Genomic DNA, 16,396 nt, shown 5'->3' on the forward strand with positions numbered 1-16,396 from the left:
ATATCCTATTAAATGGAAAGAATATCACCTGTCCTCTATCCTGTTGCAGCCCTTTCTCTTGCTCCTAACTTATTTCCAAATACTGCTTTAAAATATATCAATATTTGGACCTTAATTATGTGATCTTTTGGCAGAGGAGACTATGATTCTCTTTCTGGACTTCTGTGATCTACAGGTGGCCATCATATTTGCACCAGCTAATTAAGTGAAGGTGCTGACTTCTAGTATTATTCTTGCTGAAAATAAACAAATAAACCCAGGTATCTACAATGTATACATTTACTTCTCTCTACTGCTCATTTCTGAGGTCTCTTAAAGAGCACTACTGACAGTAAATCTCTACTTCAATAGGTGAAACACCCACCATCAAAACATTAAATAAGTACTTCAGTTTTGCTTTTAATCAAGGGATACTCCATTTCCTTACCAATTACAAAGAATAATCTACAGACTAACTGATCTGCAGACTGAGATTGTTGTTTTGTCACTCAGGACTTGTAGGTGCAGTGTGCGTCACTGTAACTGTGACTTATGTCAGTGCAAAAGCATGAACTCACCACCTTCCATTACCCAAAGTATCAGTAGGGAACGTGACAGTTGCTGTCTGTACACATGGAAATGGTGGTAGATGCTTTTCCTCAAGTCTTCCACATCTGCAGCCACACATTCATAACAAAGGTTCCAAACTTCAAAGTACAGTCTCAGATTTGCCACTGATTCACTGTGCATCTTTGAACCAAATACTTCATTAAAACAGCAATAAAGCCACATTTTTCTAATTGGAACATAAGAGAAATACTGACAGTCGTAGAGATTCTGGAAGTATAAAAGCTTGTATGATTCACAAACTGCTATATTCTCTCCCACTCCGCTAATGCTAAAGTCTATGCTTTGTATTACTCCCTCCTCTTCTCTCTCAGGATTCTTTCCCATATCACGCACCACCACACAATCAACACAAGACAGCTACATCTCCTACAACATGATTCTGTTACAGATTTCTGGCCAAATGCCGAAGAACATCTCAATTGTTTTAAGTAACTAAGGTCTATTTTCCCCCTCTACATCTCCCTTGGAGGGCTTACTCCAGCAGCACGATTTGGTTACACTTTTCCACCAACTTTGGACTGATTCTTACCCACCTTAACTCCTTGAATACTCAGACCTGTTTTATTCCATTTGAATCTCATGTTTTTACTCAGTATCAACATTTCTGCACCTCCCATTATCTATTTCACACTAATTAGAGAACTCCCAAGCTACCTTGCTTCAAATGCACAATTTCTATGCTTCTGCACATTGGTCATTTTGGGTTCAGTCAGTAGCTTTACAGCAGTTATGGTGCGTAACGTTGTCTCAAGCAACCAGATTGTTTTTCCTCAATGTTATGTAGTAGGCAATGCCAGAAGCAATGTGCTAGAGGTTATTTCCCAGAGACAAAGGCTGACAAATACAAATGACCTTTGCATATTAGTATTTTTTAATATTAAGAATGAGATACCCATTAACACTTAGGTCCCCTGTGCTGAAAATGTTACTAATTTTGTGCTATCAGATCGCATATACTCTGATACAATTTAGCTACCTTCCATATATAATGGCATCTTTTTTTTGGCTCATAACCAGGGTAAGCTCTCTGCCTTTGGTATTTTCTTGTTGAACCACTCCCACACTTCCCACAAACAGAAACTTGAACCTAGAACTATTTTAAAGTATGTTTTTCCAAGGACTTATCATCTTAAGACAGCGATGCTTTAAGAAGATATTTTCATCCAACTGCCTTGCTGCGTGATAATCCTTGATTTAAGCATGTGTGTTTACAAGGTATTTAAGTTAAAGGAAAATTTGTAAACAAAAGAGAAAATAAACAAAACTTGTAGCAAGATTGCTTGCTTTAGTTACTTAAGATGTATCTTCGGGTAATAGGGCAAGATTCCAAAATACCATCAAACAAGTTCCTTCCTTTCTTATGAGAATATACGAGAGCACAGCCTTTGGAGCAAACTGAAATTTCAGCTCAAACCCCTGGTTTTCCCCACAGACTACTATGAGTATCTTAAACTGTAGGCATTTAAATGGTATATGTCTCTCATTGATTTTTTGTTGCTAAACTTGACACTTAAAGTAGTAATCAAGTTCCAGATCAGAGTATGACTCCAAACATTACTCAGAGCCATTGTGCTCAAAACTAAAAGTTATACAGGTTTGCTGGCACCATATAACAGAGCTATAATGTAACTTCACTGCAGCCTGGAAATGGATTAAAAGAATAACAATAACAACAACAACTTGTAACCTGGAATTGCTTTGGGACATGTTGCCTGAAAGTGTCCTCTACCCAGTGCCCTTAATCAACTCATAACTAAGAAAAACAAACTGACCCTTATTTTTGTTGCAAGTGTAAAAAAAAAAAAAACCAACCAAACAAAACAGTGGCTATTTCAGCAGAGGTAAAGAAAGGAGTATGACGCAAAACAACATCTCAAAGAGCTCTTAAAGAGAAAATTCTATCCCTTGATTGTCTGCAAGTCCTCTTCTCCTGGTGGACCGCAGTATATGAAGATGAATGTAAGAAGGCAGGCAAATTGCATCACAGATCAAATACAAACAGAGCCTTTTGTGTCAGGCATCTTAATGAAGGTGCTGAATAACCAAGAAATAGTGAAGAAAACTAGGGAAATTAAAATAAACAGGAGTTTTTGGTAAGTCGGGGGAGTGAGGAGGAAATAAAACAATTCATCAAAGCCAAAAAAGAAGCCATTAAATCTAACTACAACCAGTAACAAGAGTTTCATATGATCAACTTACCTACTTCACATATCCATTTATGCCTTTTAACTTAATGCAGTCCATATCTCATTTTTGGATGTAGGCTCCCTGTTTACTGGGTCTACTGATAAATTAGATAGGTGGAAGAATATTCTATATGGCTGCTTTGCAATTAAGCAAAAGGACCTTTCAACTTGCCTTTTTTTTTTTTTCCCCTTAAAAAATAAGAGGAGATAATATAAAAATTTTCATTTCCATCAAATTCATTATTTTTCAATTTAGGACATAATTTATCATCATGACAGATTAATAATAGTGGTCCAGTCATCAGGATCTATTATTCCCCTAGTCAGTGTGCTGAGGTAATTGTCGTTATAAAGACTTTCCCAGCCAGATGTCATCAGTTTGACTGGAGAGATTCATAAACCTGATGAGCAACACAGTAAAGTTATCAGAAGGCAAAGACTCTTGCAATACCCCTAAAACGTATTTGACAAGGATGTGAAAATTTTGTTCCTGAACCTGTCAACCGTACATAAAGATGCCTACCAGAAGAACAAATACAAACTTAATCACCAGTGGATCTGCGTGATAAAAACACTGCGAGGGACAGGGAGGCAAACCCTTCTAGAAGATAAGGTATGCCAGAGTGACCAAACTCACATGCCGCATGTGCATTCCTACGTTTTGCTCCTCAAATATGTGTATGAAAGCACATCAATAATCCTTAAACTCTGAGTACAACTAAGGTACTGGGCAAAACCGGGCCTGGTTCTTCCTTCTCTCCCTTCCTTACCCCTGCCACCTCCTCCCCAAATCCGTCCTGTAGCCCTGTCTGTTCTTTGGCTATGTTTTCAATTTTACATTGCTTCTAAGTGTGAACAGAGAAAGCACAGTGCCACATCAGTTTGACTAAGTTATTGCAGCCATATTATTAGAGCAACTCTGTTTCTACAGATTATCTTTTATTAAAGACCAGCTAGCAGCTTGTGATTCTGGCTCCAAACATACAGTTTCAGCATCAGTAACAGTTCAGATAGAAAGATGACACAGCAGCATTTATGACCAAGGAATGGCCAGAAGCATGGGCAGACCTCACTGATGCTCTTCAGATTTACATGTGTAAGAGCATTTAGGGCCATTTCTAAACATGGTCAATAATTTGAAGCTACAGTTTAACAAGCTAATGCTTTTCCATCTACTGATTTGCATTGCCCTTACTGCAGTCAATCTCTTAGCTATTTTAACCCAAATTTTCCAGCCTTCAATGAAGAAAAAGCCTGATGAAGATGTGCTAGCCTGTGCTACTTTATCACTTCATCTTTTAAAATCTTTTTTTGAATGTAGGGGACACACTAAATCACTGGAGTGCTTTCAGTCCACATATACCCCTTACTCAACTCTAAAAGAATAGGCATATTCTCTCTTTATTGACAAAAACTTCAAGGAAATAGATCTTTCATTTCAATCAAAACAACAGGACATGCCCGTATACATATACACAAACATGTAGGACAACAACAAAGACTCAGTATATGAACAAAGCTTGTTGTGGAACACTCAAGAAGTCAAGCCAACAATTTCCAAGGTTATCTTTGTCATGAAGACATCCTTATTTATTTGAAACCAGCATGTGTTTCAGTTGCCAGTATAATCAACTACATTTACTCACAAGCATGTTCAGTGGCAGGTTTTGAAGGCAAGCTCGATAGGATATAAGATATGAAACTAGGGTTCAATTGCTTACATTCCACTCTTTTAGTGAGACTGATGTTTAAACAAGAAAAAAATTCCATTAACAGCAATCTTAAGTATTTTCTGCTAACTTCTTTGCAAGTTTGATATTTGAGAATATTTGCAGATTTGCAATTCTGTTGCTTCTCCCCCCCTCCCCCGGAATACAGCTATTTCAAGACCAATACACCCAAAACATTGAAAAGTAGATGTCAATCATTAATGGATACACAAATTGAAGATGAAGCGCAGTATAGTTCTTATCCTTCTGTGTTTAACTTACTTTCAAACCACAGGAGATTAATCATATGAAAAATTGGCAACTGCCCTTTTGAGAAATTGTACTGTGTTCTGAAGGAGTAACTGGATGACTGCACGCATGTTTTAGAGGTTTTCAGTAATTACTTGCATTCTCATAGATACAAGAAAGTCTTGCCACCTCATATAAGCATTAGTGGTGCCTTTATAACTTGCTTTTAATCACAGCCTTGTCAAGCCATGCTAAATTAACATGGGTCAACAGATGTGTTAGGCTATACTAAAACAGATTTTCAGGTCACTTCTCTGAAGCCTTGTTTAGCACTCCTGGTTCCTTTCACATGCCCCAGACTGAACTTTCCCTGCCGCAGCCTCAGTGGTGCCAAGCAGCTCTGAAACATTCCTAAAGAATGTCATCTTGAAGAAATTGCCTGACTTTTGCTGTGGGGAGATAGATACCCAGCAAGTTAGGCAATGAAGAGTAAGTACTGTAACAAAATCAATACATGTTGCATTTTCCCCACCCCAAACCAGCGTTTTCCAATAAATTACTTGCAAGCTTGCTTGATCACAAGTCTCAGTACATTACTGTAACTTAAAATGACTGCCAGGCTTTTTGGATTCTCTTGATGTGAATCAACAAACACTAAATTCAGATATTAAGGCATTAAGGGGGGCGGGGGGGGGGAAAGTGGTAAGGGAAATCCACACTGGGGTAGAATATCAACATTCTTTCTCATGATTGATCCCTGTGGCATTTCAAGTTTTGTTTTTCAGCTAATCCTCCTGCAGACAGCCAGATTTAAGTCTGTGGAAGATGTGTTCTCACTATTCAACTCCATGACTTATACTATACAAAAATCTATTTAGGGACTTTAAATATGCATCAGGGATCAGAGATACCACAGCAGTATCATTTGAAGCTGTTCAAATGTAACAAAATCATTTGCATATTGACAAGTTACTGGATTGATCCTTTGTAGTTATTACAAATGCACCCTTTTGGATACTATAGAGAAATACTGCATTTGCTTACTAAAAAGAAAAAAAACAACCAAACAAACAAAAAAAACCAAAAACCAACCAAACCAAAGAAACCCTCCAAAACTTTAGAATTGGGGTTTAAGAAGAAATGCACCTATAAAACATTACTATTTCGGAAGACTGCCCTGAAACCTCTGAAAACAGCCAAAAGTTTTTACTGTACTGTTTAACATTTATGCTTGAACAACCCTTTGAAAGACACACATTTGATTTAACCAGAAGACTCTAAGTAAAAATCCTATAATCTTCTAGTCCTGAACATTTTACTTTTTAATGAAATTTTCCATTCTTGATCGTAGTCCAAGGAAAACATTCATGTACAGTTTGAGGAAAATACTTTCTTCCCTGTAATTAAAAATAGTTGAATTTAGGTATTTTCTAAAACATACACAATAGAAACATTCTCCTAGTTACATCTTCAGTACAGCTTGCACATCAGCTAGGGAAGAAAACAGAACTAAATCCACTTTTATTAAATAAGAAACAATACTGAATTGTATCCCACTATGGTGTACAAAGTACATTTGCATAAATTTTATGAAGACTGCAAATGACAATGTAAGAATAGATGATAGTAATCCAAAAAAGGCTAGGAAAATCTTCAAGCCACAATGTTAGTGATATGGATCCACCTCTACTAAAACTCAGACATTAAAAATAATACGCATTTTCATGCTAAATTATTAGAGTTCTGTTTTGCTGTACAGTTAACTGCTTCAGTTACTACCAGTTTAACTCCCCGGGCAAGGGAAGGCAAAGAAAATGGAGAAAGATTTTTCAGTGTGGCTAAACTAAAACCCTAAAGTAGCTTATTCATGCCAGAACTCTGATTCATTAGATAGTCTATCTCATAATCTCAGAAGCTGAAGTGTGTATTTCCTACTGAGAATCCCAAAATGCATCAGGAATTTCACTTCTATTTCCAAAAAAGATTTAAAAGTTGATTAATTTTCATCAAATAAATAATTATGATAAAATAAGAATTTGAGTTACTCCTCTCTTCCTCCCCAAAATAAATGTCCTCTCCACATGCCATATTCCTCACTGTTCTAAGTTCTGGACACTACACCACAAATCTACCACAAAAATGGGCTTGGGCTACAAATCACTGTATGTGGAAAAAACACTACAGTGAAGAAGCTGAGGAAAGACTATTAACCGTACCTATATGACAATAAATTAAAAACTTTTGGTTATGATTAAGTCCCACAGAAACCGCACTGACATCACCTATCTCGTACATTTGTTCAGAATACCTACCGTTTCCAATTCACTGCTACTTTTACTTTACCTTTTACGCAGAGGGAAGTAGCTTTAATCTCCAAAACTACTTTTCATATATATACAGATAACTGCTAACACTGATTGTTGCTACACTTTGATTACAGTGAAACAAGAAAAACGATATTGGAGTTAACTCCCTGTGTTGCAAGAGGGGAAAAAACCTGAAAAAAACCTGAAACCAAAAACCATGAGAGACCGCCTCCAAGAGCTTAAACTGAGAGCTAAGGAACTACAGATAGCCGGAGAAAACAACGGTGCAACTGTACAAGAAGAAGAGCAGGAGGAGTTTGAACAGCAGGCCATTATTTATGAAAAAGAGCCCATAACTGAAAGGCACTTGCATGAAATCCAGAAGCTTCAGAATGAAATTAATAATTTGGTGGAGGAAGTTCATAAATTCAGTCAACAACAAAAAAGCCTAGTATCTTCAATGAGAAGATTCAGTGTTCTTAAAAAGGAATCTAACATAGCAAGAGAAATAAAAATTCAAGCAGAACATATACGAAAATGTTTGGATGAACTGTCAAAAACAGTGAAAAAAGCTGAAAATGAACATGGGCCATCACGTGCCACAGTAAGAATTCTAGCTTCCCAGCACGCTTTCTTATCCCAGTGTTACCTAAATGCTATGCTCTCATACAACGATGCTATAACTGCTAAGCAAGAGAAATGCAGAAGATTTATTGTCCGTCAGCTTGAAGTAGCTGGTAAAGAGGTATCTGAGGAAGAAGTCAATGACATGCTCCAGCAAGGAAAATGGGAGATTTTCAATGAAAATCTACTCACTGAAGTCAGAATTACCAAAGCCCAGCTTTCGGAGATTGAACAGAGACACAAAGAACTAGTCAATCTGGAGAACCAGATCAAAGACTTAAAGGAACTTTTTATCCAGATATCAGTTCTGGTGGAGGAGCAAGGGGAGATGATCAACAACATTGAAATGAGTATGAAAAACACTCAAGAATACACTCAAATATCTAAAGAAAAATTTGGGCTTGCAGTCAAGTATCGAAAAAAAAACCCTTGCAAAGCACTTTGCTGCTGGTGCTGTCCATGCTGCAAATGACAAAAGAAAGGAACTCTTTGAAATACCAATGGTTCCTATTTAGTAAACCAATCTTGTAAAACAGTCTCAGGATCCCTTGATTGCTTCATTTTTCTTCCCATTTCCCCTTCCACACAGCTCTCAGGAAAAACTGCATCTGTTTTTCCAAACAGACTTAGAAGAATGCAAAGAGATCTTCATCTGTCCCTGAATTTTATGGTTTGCACAGAAATACATGAACTAGAGGAAAGGACCAAAGGACACAAGTGACACTTTTTTTGTTCTTCCATTCATAAGAAGCTAAAATAATGTAGCAACAAACCGCCTGTGCATTTGGGAAGCATCGAAAATATTGTTAATCTCAAAAACAGGATTCGTAAAAACTGTTCAGTTACCTTTTATAAAATAATAATTAGTGGTTTTAATTGTCTTGTGGCATTTTAGCACTCATATTTACTTGGTTCAAATTCTAATATTTTTTTCACGAATTGTTAGTCACAATCCAGAACCTGATGCCTAATCCAAACAAGAAGTCAGAAAACAGTTATCAGGAGTGTTTCAATGCTGCCTTTATAGGAAAAGTTACTTACAGGCTTACTTACCTACTTAACACCATGAAATAATGCTCCTGTTATATTAGGACAGCATGCACTGTCTTATGGAATGCAAAACAGACATTGGGTTATTTATTTTAATAACACCATTCTGTATTTCCTACAGATAGGTGTTGAGCTGATATTTTTTGAACACGTTAAAGATCACTAGCAGCAGAAGACCACATCACCAAACCTACAGGGACGTTTGTTAGCAGCCTGCTGAGAAGCCAAGCATTAATAAACTGACATAGAGATATTCACATTTTTCAGCTACATAGGCAGACCCCTAGCAGGTAAGGATAGGGGAATATGATACTTTATTAGACAGTGATAATACACATTCTTACTACTGCTTAGCCTATCTAAATATGCAGTTGCCTCTGCCTACTTTTGCTGGTACAAAAATGAAGGAAAAAAATATAACAAAAAACCAGAACCCCATCCTTACAAAAACAAACAGAATCTAGGACCAGAGAATGATTTAGGTTGGAAGGAACTTCTCAGGGACATCCAGACCAACCTCTTGCTCAAACTCTTGTTCAAATCAAGACAGGAATTTCTCTGGTTGCAGTTCTTGTCACCACTTCTCATCCTACCGCCATGCCTCTGAGAAGAGCCTTGTTCTGTTTTCTCCACACCTTACTAGTAGCCAGCAGGAAAATCTCTCCCTTAGTCTTAAGTCCAAACAAACGCAGCTTTCTGACCCTCCCCATATGTCACACTCTCCAATACCCAAGCAGTCTGGACTCACTATAGTATAGTCAACATTTGTCTTCACAGTCGTCTTGTAGTGGGAAGTCCAGAACCCGTCATGGTATAGGACATGCGTTTATTTGTATCGCTACAGGAGCGGCCAGAAGAACTAGTCAAGGGTTTCCAGAACTCTACATGGTTCCGTGAAATTCTGCTAATTGTAGAAGCCTAGGATTCTCATGTAGGTATGCAAGGCAGATACCTAAAGTAGTAAATATGAATACCTTCCCTGTAAAACAGAGCAGCTAGCCATTGACTCAACCTGTCCCTGAAGATAACTTAGATCTTCGTTACGAAATAGCTGAATGAGCAAGAGAGGAAGTATACCACTACTTCATATTGCAGCAGCAGTTATTTCTGCAGTGAAGAGAAGCAAGCAGATGCGGAGTGCTTTAGCTTTCCATGGTCCCAATGGCTGGCTTCTGTCCTGTACCCAACCCCTTTTGGAACCAAATGAGAAACGGTGCTCTAACGCAACTTAACAGAAAATAACAACGCAACTGAGATAAAAAAGTGATTTCCAAACAGAAAAGAAAAAAACACCAAAACCAAACACCAAACCAGGAACATATGTCTGAATTCCTTTATGCTGTGCAAAGACACAATCAATACCACTATATCTGGATACAGTCAGAGAAGTCGAAGCAAATTGCACTGCAATTCTGCAAGACATTAAGTGAGCTAGATGTCTTTGATTTTTTTTTTCCACTAGATGCAATTAATCTAATATCAAAAGGGACTACGGAATTATTTTCACATTGTGATATTTATAAATAGTTGGATTCCTTCCATCCCAGCTTAAAATTGCAACTGAAATTAACTTTTATCAAAATACAATCAGAGGTCTGAACCTTAAAGTGAAAAAGATTGTTTACACAGTAGTGACAAAAAATGAAATTAGATAATGACACCACTGATACTATTATATTAAATAATCTCCCTTAAGTGCTAGATATATGGAAGCTACCTTTACATTCCAAGGGCAGAGTAGAAACTAGTCAATAAGCAACACAGAGAAAAAAGTTGCTATGGCCAACATGCTCTTTCATATATATATATGTATGCACGTATATAAATGTATATAATACACACGGAAATATGCACTACACAGAAACACCACCCCATCTTCTTTTCCTGTTTTTACTTTTAGAAAAAACAAAGGTACATAACAGATAGCCCTTTCCTTCTCTCCTGGACCCTTAAAAAGAATGGCATTATGAAGGATTATTGCAGCCAGCACTGACAGAAGAGGAAACCAAAATACAGCAAACACCACCTGTTTACACAGCAGCCCCCATGCAGGAGTGTTCACACAAGCATCCTTAACTGAGAGAGAAATGTGGTCCTGGACTAGCCCTTCCTCTTCACACAACAGATGTGTTTCTTTGAAGTAAACATGGTCTTGTTAAACAAGAGCTGTATTTTAAATCCTGGAAGAAAACCCGAGTTTTACGAATACTCAGGAAGACAGCAGCCTATCCATACACAAGTAAATAATTCAAATAGCCTTCAGCTGTATACTGGTTAGAAAATGGCAAAACAGAAACATATGTAACATGCTGCAGAAGAAAGAAGAGAGAAAACCAGAAAGACTTGTGGAAAGCTTTTTCTCAATACGAGGTGCTATTAACTGAAAGTAATTAGTATTAACTACAACTTACATTGACATCATGAGAATTTGATATTGAGCATTCAAAATGATTAACAGCAGAAATTTTGCAGTAATCGTTAAAATAACTTTCCAGTGGTTTTTTTTTAGTTACATAGTTATGCAGAAGAGCAAACACATTAAAGCAGAGCTGCTAGTGTTCTAGTAAGAAATGTGAAATATTAATAGCTATAATCCCTCATCACCAAAATAACAGGTAGGAAGTAGCTTTCTACTAAAAAAAAATATACCTGCCCAGCAATCTCTCTGGTATAAAATTATCAGCCATAGCACATGGATTTGTATTTCCTCTTGCATGCGTTTCATGTCAAAGTAAAAAAAAAAAAAAAAAACAAACAAAAAACAACAAAACAAAAAACCACAACACACCACCAAAACCTAACAAACACACACAAAAATAACCCCAAGCAAACCCAGTATTTGCCTCCATAATATGAAGTCTAACTGTTCCTTTCTGATAAACAGAAAGACAAAAAAAATTCTAAGAGAGAAAATTTAAACTTGCATACCTGTGTAAGTCTTGAGGATGCTGACAGAAGAATTGACCCATGAATGTAAGAACTGCAACAACTCTTACTTTCTACAACTCAATTTCCCCATATGTAACAGATTGATTAACTACTTAAGCACTTGAGTGTTAAACGAAGCCTACATGAGCAAACATAAATTAAGCAGTAACGCTGAACAGTAAAAAAAATGCCAAATATAAAGTTTAACATCTTCAAGTAATTTGTACTAAGAGTCAATCAACAGCCAACACCATCAGCACTTTAGGAAAACTATCTTAAAATGACACTGTGATACTGCCATGGGTGGTGATAGGTAATAAGATGCCACAGTATCAATTCAATTTGAAGCAAGTAATACACTGAACAATATCAGAACTCTTGTATTCCCATATTACTGTAATATACAGTGTGTTGTACCAATCTTATGCCCACATTACACAATTCAGCCTATTCTCTTTCCAGGCTATTGGGCCTCCACTTCTCCCTGAATAGTGCTCAGGCTCACTATCAATTCCGTTATCAGGGAGGATGAGGAGCAAGAGTTGACTTCCCCTTTACTTTCCTTCTGTCAGCAGCGCATCTTATCCCTGGCAAAAGCAGAATTGCCACATGCATAGGTGTACTAACAGATTAGGGCATACCATAATGCAATAGATTGGGATGGAAGAAAAGACGGCAAAAGAGAGAGTGGGCCAGTGACTCCAACACTACTTTGCTCTGTAACGAAGATTGCATCTCAAACTCTTTAGTAACGGAACCTGTTCTTCACTGTGAAATGAGGCCCATCTACCCATGATAATTCATGGCGGTACCTTGCTAGCACTACTCACAGTATAAAGTTGATTACGAACAAAAGACGCCTAAGAAGACACGCAGTGATGTAAATTGACATTAATTCCCAGTGGTTTTCAAAAAGGACTCTTGCTTGTTTTGGCAGATGTAAAATAAAACAGGAAAAATATTCTGGGGAAATGTTCTGTTATTCAAAGAAATAACAGAAATAGTATATTTACTAGGAAAAGCTAGCATTTAAAAACCCCCACATTTTTAACTTTAAGAAAAAAAGTTACTTTTTCCAGAATAAAACACATACATTTTTCAAGGACCTACTCTTCTACTAGAAAGATTTTAAAGTATTTGTTGTGGATATAATTTTCCACATACTTCACGAAAGAACTGAAGGCCAAATTTGCACACCTCCCTGTACATTATGATTAAAACACTTTTACTGCACACATCACAGTCCTAGCTGGACAACATATCCAAAACTGTTCTCCCACCTCTCCTCCCCTGCTTCTTCCAAATACACATATTAACTTAGTTGCTTACTTGGGTGATAAATTATTGCTACACTGTCTTTGTGGACGGTGCCAGAAAGCAAGCTCTGGCCCCTGGATATGGTGGTATGGACTGGCACCCACATAGGCTGTTTGGAGTGAAGAGCTTTTTGAGATCCCCTTCTGGAGAGGACTTGGTCATATCCACACTACAGCACTTGACCCCAATCTCTTGTGGGCTACATGTGACACCTCTCTGGCCTTAAGACTTACATATATAAAATGATTTTATTTTTAATTCAACACGTCCAAAATAACGATCAGTGCAATGCATCTAATGAAAGAATTGTTCATGCTGATATCATATGCTTAAAGTTTTGGGACATAGCATGAGGGCATGTAGAGTGCAAGCCCTGCTGTTGCCATGTTGGAGAGCTGTCCTGATTAGTAAGAGCTGAAGTTGGTATGGTCTACACCCTTACTATCTGACCAAACTACAGTGTTATACAGACATGTCCTCTCAGGAAGAGGGAGGAGACGCAACTGTTTGTCTCCAAGAAGGAATAAGTGAATGAGCTGCCGCACACACAGTATGGCTCCTTGTGGTCAGAGCACCCAAACAACAACAAAAAAAAGCAGGGAGAGGGGAGGGAGGGAATGGCTCTCCACTCAGTGTAATCACTCGGTGTAATCTCTCAGCGTAGACAAACCACATAATTACCATGCCATTCAAAATGGGGGAGAAAAAAAAAAAAAAAAGTTTAATTTGTCTACTTTCATTAAGGACTGTGTGTCAAAGACTCCCAAGCCTTTCCTGGTGGCTATTAAGTGTATCGCTGTTGAAGTTTGTTCCTATTCTTGGGGTTTTTTTATGTGGGTTCTTTTTTGTTTTGTTTTGTGAGTTTTTTGTTTGTGAGTGGTTTAGATTTTTGTTTGTTTGTTTTAACAACTCCAACTCCACATCAGCAAGTGAGAAAATCTTGAAACTGAATGAATATACGGAGCATTGAACGAATATATAGAGCAGAGAACAAACCTGCCATCACATAACAGCAAACAACTGGAGAATACTTTTATTTAAATGTTACTATCAGAGATGTTTTTGCTGTACTGAACCGGACCCCACGGTTATAAACAACATTATCTTTTTAGAGGAAAAAACATAACAGTTATCTAAATTAGGATGTTCTTTTCTTTTTTTAAAATCTTTAAAGATAAAAAGGAGATATATTTAGATAAAGGAACTTCATGATTCAGCATATATTTTACCCATTACAAACATCAAAATTTGCTTACCTGAGTAGAAAAAGTTTTTTTCCCCACTACTTTTTTAGACCATTTTTGCACGGACAGTTAGCTCCTACAATAACCGTGCCACTGACCTATATCAAATTAATACGGGTAGAAGAGAGAGACCAAAACTAGTTTTGATTCATTCACTTCACCTACTCTCAAAGGCAGCAGACAGCCGAGCGCCTCGCTTGTTGCGCCACAACCAAACACAGCATGTGCTTACCCAGCCAGGGAGGAAACGCTGAATGGAGGAAGGGGAGAGAAGGAGAAAGAGGATAAGACTCCAGGAACTAGGGAGAGAGGTCAGAGTACCTAAGAAGTGTGAGTATATTAGGGAATGTGTATATTCATTAGTACAGCGTTCTACAAATTGTATTTTATTTCCTCTTGGAATTATTATTGAACAACCAATTTTCCAAAAAGCATGCAATAACAGTACTCTTCTTAATCCAACCCTAATGTTCTGAACACCAGGAACTCTACAAGTAAAACAGGATGAAAGCTCTAGTAAGCCTTAATTTACCTAAAAGGGAATGGAATTTCTGTTTCAAGTTTTTCTTTTATATATGCTGAGGCAGACCATGGTAGGAAGGCAGATTAGGAAGAGAGCTCTGACAGATCAGAATTCTTGTCCAGAGGCAAATTCCTGCCTCCTTACCATTACTACCACTCCAGTATCACTCCTTTCCAAGTTTTGTTAACTAATAAGGAAAATATTACAGAGCATAGCCACAAATATGATATTGATAAACTGATAACTGGAATGTTCCTTTACAAATACATGAATTTAATTGTCTGATGAGCAATGGTTTATTTAAAGGTCCATCTTAGCGACCAGTCATGAAGATTTTATTTTTCCCTGATCCAACTGGCAAAATTAGCTTTCTCCAGACAGATGAAAGCCCATACATAAATGCAAAAGAAAAAGGCAATGCTGTCTTTTTTATTATTATCTACCAGAAGTACAAAAAAAAAAAAAAAAAGAAAAAATAAAAAAAAAAAGAAAAAAAAAGGCATAACCAGCAGGTTATTTCTAGGACAAGCAGATGCTAGGTACGCATAATGATACACCTGATACTGTATATCCAGCAACTTCTGCTGCTGCCTTCAAAATCCAGAATGGACTTGCGTCCAGTCTTACAGCATACTTATATATACTTCATTGTACAAGATACTGCATATAGCACAAGTTAGGGTAAATAACACTAGACTAAAAGTCAGTGCTGACTGTTGAAATTTTGGTACATTGGTTCAATCTATGCTTAAAAAGAAACATTAATATCCAGTATAAACATTTTAATTGTTTCATTCTGATCAAGTCACCAATACATCTTTCATCATTCTTCAGCACACACACACATTTTGAAGTTATAGCTCACTCCTTTTCATTCCTTTAGTTTAGTTTCTTTTATTAGTTTTGAAGATGACAAGTGGTAATTAATAAAACATTAATGAATAAGCACTTTGTATTTAAGCATACAAATAACATAGTAGAGAAATCTGCGCACCTACAGACAGCAGAGAGTAAACAAATTACACCTGTATTTCAGCTTCTCCTTGTTTATTTCAAGTGCTGGCAGAGCGAAGCCGGGTTTGTCCAGACCAGAGACAGACTTGTGGAGTGTGCAAACCACAGAGAAGGAATCTCTCTCCTCTGGCATGAAATTATAACAGTATGCTATGAAAAGAGAAATAGATTGTGCTCTGCACTGCAAGAGCATGGGAGAGAAGGGAATTACATAGAGTAAACTTCAACTTCCTTGGATTTCATGCTCAGAGGTCACTATTATTTTCAGTAAATACTGGCCTTCACATATACATGCATAGACTGAAGTGCACTAATTAGAAACTTAGCAAGATATTAGGGAACTTATTGCTACACGGATACCAAGTATCTCATTATTAAAAAAAAACAAAAAACAAAAAACAAAAACAAATGAAAAAATAAAACAAAAGCTGAACATCCTTAGAAGAGGAAAACATTAAAAAAGGCTAACTTTCACCACAAATTTGGAAATCTACTCTTTCCTTTATTCTGCTCTTGATACATTTTCATTTTTCAGTTTTAGGGACTTACGAGAAAAAAGTTTGTGCCACAGAACTCTTATTTGGCAAGTACCAGTGACAGGGATTTGCATCTCCAACCAAAGGCATCTTCTGGGAAG

The 16,396-nt window shown here is 37.2% G+C and overlaps 2 protein-coding genes across 7 annotated transcripts in view; one reads left to right on the forward strand and one right to left on the reverse strand.

Annotated features, from left to right (window-relative positions):
* ARL13B (ARF like GTPase 13B) overlaps nt 1–16,396 on the reverse strand; it is a 51,563-nt gene that overhangs the window by 22,786 nt on the left and 12,381 nt on the right. The window lies entirely within an intron of this gene.
* On the forward strand, nt 7,277–8,155 carry STX19 (syntaxin 19; the record flags this gene model as incomplete). The annotated part of the gene is made up of 1 exon (XM_082304656.1): nt 7,277–8,155. The coding sequence occupies one exon, from the start codon at nt 7,277–7,279 to the stop codon at nt 8,153–8,155; it is 879 nt and encodes a 292-aa protein (XP_082160782.1).

The sequence above is a fragment of the Platalea leucorodia genome, assembly GCF_965183815.1.
Source record: "Platalea leucorodia genome assembly, chromosome: 2".
Lineage (NCBI taxonomy): Eukaryota > Metazoa > Chordata > Aves > Pelecaniformes > Threskiornithidae > Platalea > Platalea leucorodia.